The sequence below is a fragment of the Barbatula barbatula genome, assembly GCF_947034865.1.
Source record: "Barbatula barbatula genome assembly, contig: scaffold_211, whole genome shotgun sequence".
NCBI classification, from domain to species: domain Eukaryota; kingdom Metazoa; phylum Chordata; class Actinopteri; order Cypriniformes; family Nemacheilidae; genus Barbatula; species Barbatula barbatula.
This window is the reverse complement of record NW_027636841.1, coordinates 1-14,650: the sequence shown is the minus strand read 5'-3', so window position 1 is coordinate 14,650 and position 14,650 is coordinate 1. Positions and strand designations below refer to the sequence as shown.

The window sequence follows — 14,650 nt, the reverse complement described above, 5'->3', positions numbered from 1 at the left end:
AAACACAGAGCAGAATGACAAATAACTGAATTACCTGAAACTCTTCTGTTACATTTACTGGGCGGAGGTGCTGCAGACAAACACACGACAAAATGTGTCAACAACAACAACAACAACAACTGTTCGTCTGTTTAACAACTAGTTTAGACTCTAAACTTTTGTACAGCAGCATTTCTTGTTGAATACCCATTTGCGTTCTTTTATTGTCATGGTGTGATGACGTTTTTAGAAAGAAAACTACTTAAAAATAAACATCGATTATTTCAGCTTCACGTGAATCTGATGACGTCTACACATACCGGGAACATGCAAACAGTTCAAACTTCACAGTAAACTTTCTAATATCTGTCGCATGGGGAAGATCTTTAACTATGAGGGAAGCAAGTACAGTGTTCACTGTTAAGTGTTTATTATCGCAGATAGTTATATTCTTTACTGTGTACTCACGTTTAAAGGTGAAGTCCTCTGGGAAATCATCTTCATCGCTCGAGCCTGTCGCGGTGGAATCGCGGTCAAACGCGTCGCCGCGGGTCACCGGAGAGCGCACGGGGGCGCGCGCGGAGCTCCTCCGTTCCCGCAGGCGCGTGAAGTACTGAACAGCGAACTGAAGAAGATCTGCGGGTCTCTGCTTTAAAACCTCGAGCGTGAAACCCGTCAGCAGGTCGGTCAGACCCGCCGGAACCTCCGCACTCATCCCGACACCCGCGTGTGTATGAACGCGCCGCGGTTCTGCCGAGCGTTAATGAGGACGCGAGCAGATCAATAACCGCAAACAAAACTAAACACTAAACATTAAATCACTTCAACTAAAAACTCCTTCAACTAAAGCGATTATTTTCCCTGCGGGCAGAAACATCGAGCAGTGGAAAATATCGACCGACCTCGATAATATCACGATATAACCCGCAGCCAGACTCATTTGATCGGGATAGTCTCACAAAAGCTGTTAAAGTCAAGTGAAAACCAACCTTAAAAACACACAAACAAAAACATGATATGAAAATCTGCAATATACATTTATTTATGTACATGATGCAGGTGACATTCATGATAATTCAACACAATTAAAATAAATCAAACATGCCTGTACACTGTATTTATATACTGACTTCATGAGGTTCGAAGGCAAATAAAAGTGAATGTGTTCCACACTCATATGTGCAGACAGACGGCCGTTTGTGAACTGTTGACATAAACACTCAACTTCCCTGAAGACACAAATCAGTTCATAGCCTGATATTAAGGCACATCCAACAATATCAGATTAAGAATCTAAAAAAACAATGAGCTACGGTGTGCGTGTAGATTCAATACAGTGACTGTTCACAAGAGTTCTGATGATGTCACAGATTTGGAGCCATCCAGTTCAAAAACTTCATAGCCATTTCGAAACCGAGAAAACATGCCTGAGGACAGAGAGAGAGAGAGAGAGTGAACGATGACAGAATGTTCATTTTTGGATTCACCCTTGTGACACGTGTGTTAATCATGAGGGAGTAAAGATGCTTTATTGATCGTACCGCATTGGCCGGAAACGCTCGGAGCATCACAGCAGTAAAACCTTTATAGAGCGAGCCGATCCCCTCTTCCCGAATCAACTCTCTCAGGACATCCCGGAAACCGTTGGGATATTTGCCCTCAGGAGCTGTCAATCAAACACAAAGGCATCAAATCGTCCATGGTCGCTTACACGCTCACTCACTCACTCACTCACTCGCTCACTCACTCACCCGTCTGGAAACGAGACTTCAGCACATCAGGAGGAATCGCAACAGCCCAGTTAAAGATCCCAGCCATCCCACCAGCAAACAGAACACTGGGAACACTCAACTCTGTGGGACTGAACACACACACGCTCATGATAGTTACTTTTGATGCAGTATGATTTGAATTTTAATGAGCACACGTCATGTGACCTCACTTACCTCTTGCCCTCTGGTGTGAGGATTTTTTTCAGCCACTCGTACGTCATGAAGTACATTCCACTGGCCGGCACATCTGAGACACAAAGACAGCTGTCAATCAGATCTGTTCTGACCTCAGATCGGCTTTAAGAGAGCTCAGATCAGATCTAGTCTCAAGCCAAGACAGTTTCAGTTTTGTTTATTTTAGAAAAACAAGTTTCTGAGAGCAAGATCTGTCTTTCTGTCTGCCGGATGAATGTCTTGCCGCAGTAAAGTAGAAGTGTTTTGCTGTAGTAACTCTAATATGATCACATCTGAAATGTGCAGTGAACGATGATCTGTCTGTACCTCTCATGAGCGTCAACGCTGTTCCTTTATAAATGCCACGGATGCCGTTTTCTCTGTACAGCTGTTTGACACAATCCATCGGCCCGGCGTACTTCACATGACCCGACGCAGCCTGGATCTGAACACACACACACACACACACACACACACACACACACACACACACACACACACACACACACACACACACACACAATGAGGTAAACTCACTAAAGCGTTCGTTGGGCTTGTGGTTTTAGTATTACCTGCAGCAAACATTTGATTCTCTCTCCTGGAGCCATGATGGCCGTCGTGAACACACCTGACAGCATTCCTGCTGCAAACAACTGCGGATATCTGAAACACACACACACAGGTGTAAGAAACAACGGCTTGCTGGTGTTAAACATCCATTTTGATTTCTTCAGCGTCTCACGTCAGAATGTCGTCTGGTGTTTTCTGCTGAAGTATCTTGCCAAGTCCGAACCCAAAGAAACACACGGCAAACATGGGTGTGACGCCGATGATAGGAGCCGCCATGCCCTTATACAGACCCCGGACCCCCTGATAGACCCGACAGACAGAAAGATTCAAACCGATATCTCAGTGTAACTCTGAAAGTCTGTAAATAAAGTCTCACCTCTTTTGCGAGTGTTTTCTTAAAGCAGTCAAAAGTGCCATTATAAACCAGAGCTTCACCTGGACGAGCCTTCGGCTGCGTCTGCAGACGCACCTGCGCAGACAACATGACATCACTGAAGGTAATACACTCTATACATTAAATGTAATATATGTATATTAAAGGGACATTCTGAATCATTTGTCATGAGTGTTACATGAATGACTGATCCTCAAAAAAAACTAACTGTGACGTGACAGTCGAGAAACACATCTGGGTGAAAGGTTACAGGTAGGTTGCACGCACGCTCTCTTTATGGGACTATTCTTTTAAAAAGACAAATTAATGTATCTTCAGTGAGCAGAAATTAATGGTAGATAAATACATAAACGTATTTACAACATATTATCAGTCACGATAATCATAATAAGAATAACTGAATGTTACTTTAATAGTGTCCAACGGGTGTCCAGCAAACACCAAACAAACTCCCCCGAAACCACCAGCGAAGAAATTCTTCAATGGACTGATGGGCTGCTGCTTCGACATGATTCAGTCTGATCTAGTCTGAATCTCTTGTATATCAGACTCTACTTCCAGTTGTTTTAAAGCTCTTCGGGTTGACAGCAGCGTCTCCTTCTCGCACTCACCGCGACCTTTCACTCACATTCTCACCCGGAACTATTTCACTGATGCGCACAGACTTGAAGCAGAAAGTCTCCGCACTCCGTGCGCACATCTGCACCGCCTCAGGTTCCACGAAGATAAATCTTAACTTATTAAACAAAGAAATGTAGATATATGTTAAATAGCGGGCTGTTGCGACAACAAAAGAGCATATTTACATTTGACAAACATCAACTAGAGTCTAAACTTCTTACGCTGTATTTACACTAATAAAACCCTCTTCCAGACTTTATCGATTGATGATTGGCTCACTGAACTCGAAGGCGGGACTTCCTCTGCTTAAGCGGCCATCTTCTGCGTTACTGAGCCGTTTATTTTTATTTATTTTTTTATTAAATTGAAGAAGCAATATTATACATATCACACAAAGAGGGGGAAAAAAAAGATTGATAAATTATAAAAATAATAAAGAAAAAAAAAAAAAATAAATACAGAAAATAACAGCAAGTATTATCCTCTTTCCTATGGACACATTCTATATCCACAAAACAAATTATATATATATATAAACATATTTAAACAAAAGACCATTCATAAAAATAGATGGGATATTAAATTGAAAAAAACGTCTGTATAAATTTTAACAACTTTACATTTTTTTTGGTTGTTTATGAGCAAAAGAGATTTTTTTAAGTTCTCCATTTCTAACAAAAATAAATTGCAGTTAAGTGCAGATTTTACAAACTTTTGTTTATGAATATAATATTTGCCATGTAAAATATAGAAATTCACCACGTAATCAAACATTTTACATTCATTGGTATATGAACATATAATATCTTTAAGAGATAACATATAAACAATATTTTTATGGACAAATAAAAAGGAGCTTAACATCAGACCAGAATTTAAGGGTTCGAGGACAGTTATAAAATAAATGGGCCAAGTTTTCCTCCTGCATATTACAAAAAGAACATTTATCACCAATGTCCATAAATTTAGATAAAGATAAATTGCAAGGGTACATTTTGTGTAGAATTTTAAAATGCACTTCTCTAACTTTGTTATTTATACAGAATTTATATGGGAACAACCATGCAAGTTTCCAATCAATATCTTGGATCTGAGCATTCCAAAAAGGTTTTCCTCTAGGGGAAATTTTACGTTTGGATTGAAGAAATAATCTATTTTTTTTATTATAAACTGAAGAGGAAAAAAGATTGATACCATCTATGGACAATTCAGGAAAATGTCGATCATTATTCGCAAAACGTTACTGAGCCGTCAAGAGCGTCAAAGTGACCGGAAGTCATTCATTTTAAATGCGAGCGAGCAGCGGCGCGTTGAGGGCGTCAAGCAGAGTTGAAATCAAGTCAACTTTATGGTAATGAGCTATGACGTGGTTTGGCGGCCACCAATCGGAACGTAGACGTCCACCGCTTGAGAGGATTCCAGAGAACGCAGCGCTGTAAACTTTGGTTCCGACCACATTAGTTCCCAAGAGGTTGATTATTTTAGTTTTTACATTTACAAGTAACAAAAGCCCCGTAATTATACAATAGAAACAAAAAATATGTAAAATGAGAGAGAGAGATGAATAACAATAAACCAATTCAATAATAATATAAAATAAATAATACAAAAATAACAAGGGCATTAGAAAAGCTTCAAAACTCTTTTAGTTTTTTCGAGTTTCTTATTCTGTGTTTTTATATTTAATATGGTTTTAAAATAAAAATTAAGATCAGCACGGCAGAAATGTGAACTGAGGGTTTTGAATGTGTTATTTTGGTTTTATGGATGTAAAACTTGGCTAAAATAATAAAAAGGTTAAGAACATTATTTTGTTTGTCAGACAAATAAAGATTCTGTATCCCAAGTAAGATATCTCAATAAGTCCAGATACTATGCCATGTAATATGGCAAGGCTTATGACACCTACATTTCTATGGAGGATTAGAACCAACATTAAGTTTCTTATAAAGTTATTATTATAAATTCTCCTTCACAAGTCCTTCCTGGTGGAACATTCTTCCTAACTCAGTACGGTCAACCACATCTCTCACAACCTTCAAAAATGTAAAACACATCTCTTCTGTGAATACTTGACAGACAAATAGAAAAATAAAAAGAACACTAAATCCCTCTCTCTTCTCTCAACAGGTGTTGTTCTGGCTTTTGTTGAAACTAGTATCTTTGTATTAGCATCTATTTTACTATTGTTCTTTTGTGACATATCGCTTATTGCTCTCTGAACTCTTTGTAAGTCGCTTTGGATAAAAGTATCTAAATGACTAAATGTAAATTATTACAATGATTATCAAACAGAGAAAGACCATTTACAGTAAGTTGAGAATTTTGTAATGTTATATCATTAATGTCTGTCTCTAAGTGTTTGGTTAATGTTATTATCCCACAGGTAACGGCCTTAATTACTTTCTTTAACTCTTTTTATTTACAGATAATCCACATGTTGAAATAAACCTTTGATATGTGTATATTTCCCCATTCTTGTCAATAAATTGGTTAACAATTAGTATATTATGTTGGATCCACTCCTCCATGTACAATGATTTGTTATTACAAGTAATATAACCATTATTCCATATATAATATAAAAATGATGCTTGTACAAAAGTGACCAAAACAGTATGCTTGTTTGTGATAGTTAGCTAAAGTAACCAGAAGTTTACCTGTAATGTAAGGACATTTCAACAAAAAAGGGACACCCTCCTAACTTTTCAAACAAATAATAAGGGATCATATTAAATATACTTCTTGTTTTTTTTTATTTCTTAAGCCAATTCATTTGTAAAATTTGATTAAAAAGTGTAAAATCAAGGACATTTAACCCACCTTAGGATAGTTTATTTCCAATGACACTGTTCTTGATCTTATGAGGTTTATTCCTCCATATAAATTTGTAAAGTATTTTATCCATTTGTGAGCAAACACCTTTGAGGGCGTTAAGTGATGTAAAGAGTTAGGCTGCTCTTGAGAGACCGTCTGCTTTACTCAATAGAACTCTCCCATGAATACAAAGATCTAGCCTTGAGTTATATTGTATTTGCATTTTTTCAATAACTAAAGTTTGACTCTGCCATTATTTCAGTGTTTTTAGAAATACTAACACACAAATAATTTTTGCGTCTTTAACCGATATATTACACATTGTAGACAAATTGTCATTCTTGAGTTGTAAATTCTCACATTTACCAAAGTTTAACCCCGAAAAATATGAAAATGTATTAACAGCATTGAAAGCCAGAGGAGCTTCATCACTATCCCTAAGGAAAATAGTTGTGTCATCAGTAAGTTGTGTTTTTGAATTTGTCTTTCATGACTTTGAATACCTTTAAAGGGAGAGGTTTAGTATTGCTTACTGGGACATAAATAAATAAAAATGATGCGTGGATCAAGGTGTCTGAGATTGTTTGTGTTCCTGCTGAGTTGCTGATGATGTTATACATTTTCTGTAAATAAGCAGGAATTTCATGGTTACAATAAAGTTCTTTCCACTGATCAATTTCTTGTGGTCAGTCTACACAAGATCAACAAGCTTATTTGCTTTGCGGCCCCTTTAAATACAAGATAAGATTTCGATCCGAGTCAGCGCCCAAGACTCTTTCTACAGCGCAGTTGGCAAGACGGCCTGAACACAGTTACACTTTCATTTATTCAGTGTACTTGAAGTGCAGTGTCTTATGAACGTATAGTCTTTGAGGCAGTGAGAGTGCCTGACATGATCAAGATTCAAGATTGTATTTGTCATATACACAGTCAGAACTAAACTAAAGATTATGTCAATTTGAACAGAATGATTTTATAATGTAAATGTGGTAAGATTTGAACGCTAGTGTCACTTTAAACTGTCCGGGTAACAACACGGAATAAGGGAACAAAAGAATCCAAAGTTATTTAGCTTAATATAGCAGTTTTAATATTCATTGTCTAAACAAGGACACAGACACTTGTTTAAGGTGCATTAGGATGGCAATATTTGATTAATTTTTCAACTTTAAGAAAATATTTGTCTTTATATAAGTTTTCTTTTAGAACAAAAACTTGTAAGGGGAAAATATATATTTTATGCAGTTTACAATCTACATCAAATGTTAGAATGAACCAAAGAAAAAACTTATATAAACACAGACAGACAGAAGTGTGTCCAGACATCTGTTAAGTGTGTGTATGTAATGTTTGTTTTAATACTGATGTAATCTCATGTTACTGATGTGTGTGTGTGTTAGTGTTAGTGTTCTGCTGTCAGTGTTCAGAACATCAGACAGTGTTGAGATGTGTGATGAGATAAACACATTAGATGGTGATAGTGTCTATGGCAACTAGAGATTATTGTTTTTCCTGCTGATAATAATCGAAGCAGGTTAGTGAAGCTCATGTGTAAATACAGATTATTGAGCTGATGATGATGACCAATAGAATGAGGTTTTGTCATGCACTGTCATCAGTTTGTACAGATCTGAGGAAATTCTTTATAGATCTGCTGCACGATGAGTTTATCCATCTGTCTGCTGGAACCCTCGTCCACACATCCGAAGTCATCGTCTTCTCCCAGAATCCTCTGCAGCGCTGCCTGCAGGTCACACAGCCGATGCCGATGGTCCAGATAATCAGTGGAGCGCATGATAGCGTGCATGAGCGACAGATACTCCATACGCATCTGACACACAAACAATTACATTCAGGTCAAGAGCAACAGGAGTGAAGTCTCAACACAATCATTGTTTCATGATTTGTATTGTTTGTGCTTTTAACAGGTGTGCATCTTGTCTCACTTTATCACCGGGCGACAGGTCTGAGATCTGTCTCACTGCGATGTCAATCATCACCATCAGATCTGTGCGGTAGAAAATATCTGCAGTGTCTCTACTGGCGAAGACGTCCTGCAGAAACTTCAGCACAGCGTGAGGAGCAGCGGGAGAGTGTGTGAACACACACACAGGATCCTCTACACACACACACACACACACAGCAGTAGTTATATCGTTGAAGAACCTAAAAAAACACAAACGTGAAGACAGTCATGAACCTCAAACCCTGCTCCTGGAGAGCGACCCTTCTTCAGCACACCTGTCTGTATTGATCAAGCGACCCTGAACACCCAGCTGTGTTTGATTGGGGTTGGGGCTGAAATATTCGGAACAGTAGCTAACCAGGAACAGGGTTGTAGACCCCCGCTCTAAACTGTGTGTGTGTGTGTGAGTGTCTCACCTCCTCTGTTGAGTAACAGCAGAATTTTCTCTGTGAGAATCTTCACATTGTGTCTCTTGATCAGTGCTTGCATGACAATATTACTCTCTGGTACTGCACACACAGACTGAGCATTAGATTTTAATCACACACTCCTGTGATGATCTGTGCGAGTATGTGTCTGTGTGTGTGCGAGTATGAGCGTGTGTGTGTGTGCAAGTTTGTGTGTGAGTATGAGTGTGTGTGTGAGTATGAGTGTGTGTTAGTGCTGGGCCGTATGACCATAAATTTGTCTGTGTGTGTGTTTGAGTGTGTGAGTATGTGTGTTCACATGCAAGTATGTGTGTGTGAGTGTGTGTGTGCTGGTATGTATGTGTGTGTCTGAATATGTGTGTGAGCGCGTGTGTGTTTGTGTGTGCATGTGTGTGTGTGTCAGTGCTGGGCGGTACGACCATAAATGATATACTTTATATGTGTTTGTGTGCGAGTGTGTGTGTACCGCTCAGGTGGAGGTTGAAGGCCAGCAGGAGGTTGATGAAGAGGTCTGGCAGCTGCTCAGTGGGGTCAGAGGTCAATCCGTCCTCAATCACGTCCAACAGAAACTGCAGGAGACTTGCGTTCAGATGATCTGAGACAGACAGACAGAAATCAAACTAGCACGACGTTCAGACTCTCACAACAGTCTCACACGCATCTTATAGTCTCACCGTAGTGATGCAGCGGGATCTGTTCACCCGTGGAGAAGATCATGGCCATTAGCAGTGCGCTGTAACACATCTTGTCATGCTCGCTGGTGTCGTTCTGCAGGTCCCTTGCCAGCTCCATGGCCAACACTGAGTTCAGGAAGGTGGAGATGAGCGACGCGTCCAGACCACACATGACACCAAAAACCTTGAGCAGCAGCAGCCGCAGGGACACTCGATGCTCCTGAAACATCACTTATGTGAACGTACTCTAACACCTTCAAACACATTATAATGACATCAGCAGCCACGTGACCTGCTCACCATCTGATAGTAGGACACCAGCGACAGAACCGGCTCAAACTCGTTGACTCGACACATCTTCTTACACACCTCAGGATCAGCATCCGTCTGAAAGACACACACACACCGCAGGTGAGCATGATGATGATGTGTGTGTGTGTGTGCACGTCTCACCAGAATCTGCAGTAACTCCTCCAGGTAACACGCGATGAGCGTGTGATCTTCATACAGAGCCCAGCTGCGCTGCTGCGAGTCGTCACGGTGACGAGCCAGATCGCTGAAGATGACCTGCAGCCGCTGCTCGTCGTGAGACACCTGCCCGAGCGGCAGTGCTGAACTCACATCCTAACAGTCACAAAAACACACACATGTGCACTTGAAGACATTTAGGCATTTGGCAGAAGCTTTTATCCAAAGCGACTAACATTGCATTATCCTATACATTTGTTTCTAAGTATGTGCAATCCCCTGAGATCCAACCCATGTTCTTGGCATTGCTAACACCTGCTCTTTCCACTGAGCTACAGGAAAGCTGTGTGACAACGTGACAACAGAACGTGACCTTTGACGACACTCACCTTACTCTCTACCAGTGACATCAGAACACGCTCCAGATCACTCGACGACTTCGGCAGAACACCCTGCAGGTGACCCACCACCACGCCCACAGCGACCCTTGACAGGTCGTAACTGAGACCCGTGTTCTTCCTCACCAATTCAATCATTTCCGCTCCGATCGTCATGGGAACGTCCGAGGACTGCGAGGGGCTGCCAGGGGGGCTAAGAGAAACATGAGGGGGGGCAACCGACCACTCGGCTTCCGACTGGGGTTCAGTGATGGGCTGCCATTTAATTGGCTGAGGCACCAGCCTTTTTTTAGAAGGATCCGGAGTAGTGGATTGACCAGACAGGGGCGGGGTCTGTGAGCTTATTGGCTGAGGTGGCGGGCTGTTATCAGAAGCATCTTGCTTTGATATTGGAGATGAGGAGTGGTCAGGTGCAGGAGGGGGCGGAGCCTTGCCTCGCTTCGGGACAGGAGGAGGAGTACTACTGACACTGGGAAGACTGACGTCTGAGGATATCACAGAGTCTAGAGAGGCGGAGCTGATAGATGGAGAGCGTCCAACAGCAGCGACAGGAACTGTATTGTGGGTGGAGCTTGAGGAGGAAGCTCTTGATGACACATCCGGCTCTGGTGAGAGAGAGAGAGAGAGAGAGAGAGAGAGAGAGAGTGTATGTAGAGTAACGTGTATGTGTGTGTTTGTGGTAAATGCAGGTATATACACACACCTCTGCGTTGCTGCTGTCTGCGTTTCTCTGGAGGAGGCGGAGTTACAGGTGCAGCTCTGCGAGGATGAGGAGGAACCTGAGGCAGAAACACAACATCAGCGCGCACACACACACACACACACACACACAGATGACAGGAGAGCACAGGTCATGTGATTCACCTGATAGAGTTCAGCTTCTCTCTCTGTGACAGACTCATTGTTCTGACAGCTGTTAGCTCGACTCAAACCGTTGGGCGGCAGTGACGTGCTGCTTAGAGACATCTCACTGGAGGATGATGGGAGTTTCTGCTTGTGATTGGGTGAAGTTGGGCTTCTGCGGGACAGCGTCCCTTTCCTGTGATGGATCAACTTCCTGTGGAGTGGGTTATTGTGTGAATGTTATAGTGGTGTGTGTTTGTGTGTAGTGTAGTGTAGTGTACTCACTGCAGGACATCTCTCTGCTCCAGGTTATATTTGCCTCCGTTTGTCATGGCTACATTGTGAATGGACTCAATGGCTCGATCGATAGACTGAAGAACCTCATCGTGCTCTGGACCCTTCAGACAAACAGCTGCAGAGTCACTCATCTATTCTCTATTTACATATTACTGTGCCTCTATGTATTTGTGTGTATATATATCTACACTGTCTCATTGGTATTTCTCTGTATATGACATGGAAATGTAGGTGTGTATATAGAGTTTCACTGGTATTATATATGGCGCAGAGAGATGTATGTATATGTCTCACTCAGTGTGTATACAGTGTCTCACCTTTATTTTCTCTATATATGACGCAATGATGTATGTATATGTCTCACCGGTATTTTCTCTATATATGACGCAATGATGTATGTATATGTCTCACCGGTATTTTCTCTATATATGACGCAGGGATGTATCCCGTCTCGCCGGAGCTGCAACGGGTCGCGAGCCACCAGTGCGCGCTACTGCGCTCGAGGAGGAAAAAAGATTCGCCCGCGGGGAAGCGCAGCGCGTTCCGCTCCGCAGAGCTGAAGGCAAACAGAGAGCGATACATCATCCAGAACGCAGACGCGTTTGTCTCGCGTTATTCGCGCAATCAGAGTAGAGTTAACAACATATCAAACAAAAGCATTATATGTTCATCTTAGGTGAACGCGCGGTCCATGCGCAGCACCAGTTCTTGTCCCGTAAACAGGCGCGGCCGCGCGCAAGTTCAACAGTCACGCGCTCGCCGGCAGGATAATAAATCGAGCGCAGAATTATTTTTATACAAGATACCATTGAATCTAAAAGTAAAAGATATTTTCTGGTACAACTTTTTATTTAACTTGGTAAATATCACATTCATGTGAAAACAATGGGCTGAAGCTAAGCCACATGTTGAACAACTTCAAATTCAGCATGAACTGAGCTTCAAAATCCACGAGCTTAAATACAAGTGAGCGACATCTCAAATAGTTCTGTCCGTGTGCGCGAGACGGAGAAATCACATCAATAAACTGATGTTTCAACGAAACGTACAAATATTTAAAGAACACTAACGTCATCACGTGACGAAGAAGCGCGTGCGTGTGTTTGAGTTCCGGTGTCATGGCGGCCACGGTCTGCGCGAGGTTACCAGGATGCGTTCACGGACTGCGGCTCGGCTCGAGATCTCTGCCGGTTCTGACCCGGTAAAAGTGTTTGCGATCACATGTGTACTTCATATCGCACACTACACTTTACCTGCTTATTATTGCATACCTGCAACTAGTACATCTTAACTTAAGGATCATAATGATCTCCGAACTGCATCATATTATTGTCAAACAGTGTGAAGATGTGGTGTATATTCAGTGAATATGGAAGTGAGCACACTATGTAGTGCATACTGCAGAATGTGTGTGATATTGTGTTTATTTACTGATGGCAGGAGCGGTCCGGTTCGGCACCACAGACTCGGTGCTGCAGATGATGAGATGTACCAGAGGACCACAGTATCCGTGATGCAGAAAGAAGACCAGACCGGAGGAACCGTCATCTACAGCTACAGCCCACGAGGATTCAACATCAACAGCAACAAAGTGTTCGGACCCTGTGCCATCCTGCCACCCGCCATCCTGCAGTGGAACGTAAGAAACAGTCCTAGAAATTCAAAGCTTCATGTCATGTGTGTGTGTGTTTGTTTGTGACATGTGTTGTGTGTGTGTTTTACAGGTGGGTTGTCATACAGACATCACATTGGACAGTTTGTCTCTCTTCTATCTGATCGAGCCGCGTATCGGTAAGACATCTAAACTACTACACTCCTTGTTCGTTCTTCAGTGTGTACAGAATTGTCAGTTTGGGTGGTTTTGTGCAGAGATTCTGGTTTTGGGCACAGGAGCTCGAACCGAACGTCTGGATCCTAATGTACTGAATTTCCTCAGAAAGAAAGGCATCTCTGTGGAGGTTCAGGACACAGTACGTTCTCTCTCTCTCTCTCTCTCTCTCTACTCTTAAAATCCTTGTTGTGTCATATCTGATGATGTGTAATGTTTGTCCTGGCAGCCGAACGCATGCGCCACATTCAACTTCCTGTCGAGTGAGAGACGCATGACAGCGGCCGGTTTGATACCTCCTCCTGCGCAGACAGAATAACTTCACATGTGTTATTATTTATATTTGTTATGTTGTAAAAATGATGAATGTAGTGAGAGATTAAAGGTATTTACACACACACACCGTTGTGTGTCTGAATGTGTCCATCATCTGACCTCTATAAAATAAGCCTTTAATCTGTATCACAAACACGCATGCACACACACACACACACACACGTGAAGATAATCCGTTTATTAGAACACAAGCTCCGCCTCTCTACCACAAAAACAACACAAATATCTACATTCAGACTTCTGATATTTACTACAGGACTATATCAAAACTAGAAAAATAACCCGTCAAATAAATTCCATTGACATTATTGATCGAGTCGTCAAACACAGATGACACGCCACGTGTTGTTCTAGTCTGAGTCGGCATCTTCTCTGGGGTCTCTAAAGATAAACTCTGAGCCTGTGATGCGTCTGTATAAATCCATGATGTCATCAGTCTCCGTCTGGAAGTGTGTCGTTGGATCATAAGATCTGGAGATGAAGATCTAGAAAAAACATCTGTGAACAAACCCATGAATGATGAACAGCATCACGTGACGTGTGTGTGTTTTGTACCTGACTCTTGCGCCCGTCGTCTGTCGGCACCATCACATTACTGATGGACACAAACCTGCGGATCAAACACATCATGAGTGTGTGATGCATGTTAAAAGACACGACTGATCTCAGATCTGTTTCTTACTTCTGTATGATGGGCTCGAGCATGCTCAAAGCAGGCTGAACCTCTTTCTCTGGGTTACTGCTTTCCATCATTGTGCTCACAACCGCAATGTACTTCCCTTCTGACGCTACATTGTGAGAGTACGACATCATACATATGTAGATATCTGTACACACGCAACCACACACACACACACACACAATTAAACATCTGTACTGTATGAAATTAAAGAAGTGTGATGGGAAGGTGCGACCTGACTTTCTGTTCAGATGTGTTTGTGGTATAATAATCTGACATGAGGTGGCATCATGGGTGTTTTTGATTGGGTGGTTGAGCAGACAGATGACTCGTATGACCCGGCCCACTTTCTTCACCCTCTCGGGCGTGTAGCTGGGGTCACAGATGAGCTGCTTGCAGCGGAAGA

At 41.9% G+C, this 14,650-nt stretch overlaps 4 protein-coding genes across 7 annotated transcripts; 1 reads left to right on the top strand and 3 right to left on the bottom strand.

The window, feature by feature from the left end:
* Positions 1-796: 796 nt before the first annotated feature.
* Positions 797-3,791, bottom strand: slc25a20 (solute carrier family 25 member 20). Of its 2 annotated transcripts, XM_079488441.1 has the most exons (10): positions 3,732-3,791; positions 3,298-3,625; positions 2,872-2,964; positions 2,668-2,795; positions 2,498-2,588; positions 2,253-2,370; positions 1,926-1,998; positions 1,731-1,840; positions 1,521-1,645; positions 797-1,406 (listed from the first exon to the last, which is right to left on the bottom strand). In XM_079488441.1, exons 2-10 carry the CDS (start codon positions 3,397-3,399, stop codon positions 1,344-1,346), a joined length of 903 nt encoding a protein of 300 aa, XP_079344567.1. In that variant the 5' UTR covers positions 3,400-3,625; positions 3,732-3,791; the 3' UTR covers positions 797-1,343. The 2 variants fall into 2 exon arrangements, with proteins under 2 accessions (XP_079344567.1, XP_079344566.1); XM_079488440.1 differs by having other exon boundaries at positions 3,298-3,775.
* Positions 3,792-7,110: 3,319 nt separating this feature from the next.
* Positions 7,111-12,165, bottom strand: nckipsd (NCK interacting protein with SH3 domain; the record flags this gene model as incomplete). 3 transcript variants are annotated; one of them, XM_079488443.1, is made up of 12 exons in its annotated part: positions 7,111-8,158; positions 8,274-8,446; positions 8,710-8,802; positions 9,188-9,316; positions 9,396-9,615; positions 9,696-9,782; positions 9,849-10,019; positions 10,253-10,866; positions 10,965-11,040; positions 11,126-11,318; positions 11,390-11,502; positions 11,813-12,165. In XM_079488443.1, 12 exons carry the CDS (start codon positions 11,984-11,986, stop codon positions 7,943-7,945), a joined length of 2,259 nt encoding a protein of 752 aa, XP_079344569.1. In that variant the 3' UTR covers positions 7,111-7,942. The 3 variants fall into 3 exon arrangements, with proteins under 3 accessions (XP_079344569.1, XP_079344570.1, XP_079344568.1); XM_079488444.1 differs by lacking the exon at positions 11,390-11,502 and having other exon boundaries at positions 7,135-8,158; positions 11,813-12,147; XM_079488442.1 differs by having other exon boundaries at positions 7,390-8,158; positions 9,696-10,019; positions 11,813-11,986.
* ndufaf3 (NADH:ubiquinone oxidoreductase complex assembly factor) lies at positions 11,855-13,682 on the top strand. Its single transcript, XM_079488445.1, has 5 exons — positions 11,855-12,602; positions 12,842-13,040; positions 13,126-13,192; positions 13,271-13,371; positions 13,459-13,682. Exons 1-5 carry the CDS (start codon positions 12,520-12,522, stop codon positions 13,546-13,548), a joined length of 540 nt encoding a protein of 179 aa, XP_079344571.1. The 5' UTR covers positions 11,855-12,519; the 3' UTR covers positions 13,549-13,682.
* Positions 13,660-14,644, bottom strand: LOC306891018 (rab GDP dissociation inhibitor beta). The gene is made up of 4 exons (XM_079488446.1): positions 14,480-14,644; positions 14,248-14,392; positions 14,121-14,175; positions 13,660-14,050 (listed from the first exon to the last, which is right to left on the bottom strand). Exons 2-4 carry the CDS (start codon positions 14,376-14,378, stop codon positions 13,916-13,918), a joined length of 321 nt encoding a protein of 106 aa, XP_079344572.1. The 5' UTR covers positions 14,379-14,392; positions 14,480-14,644; the 3' UTR covers positions 13,660-13,915.
* Positions 14,645-14,650: the final 6 nt, after the last annotated feature.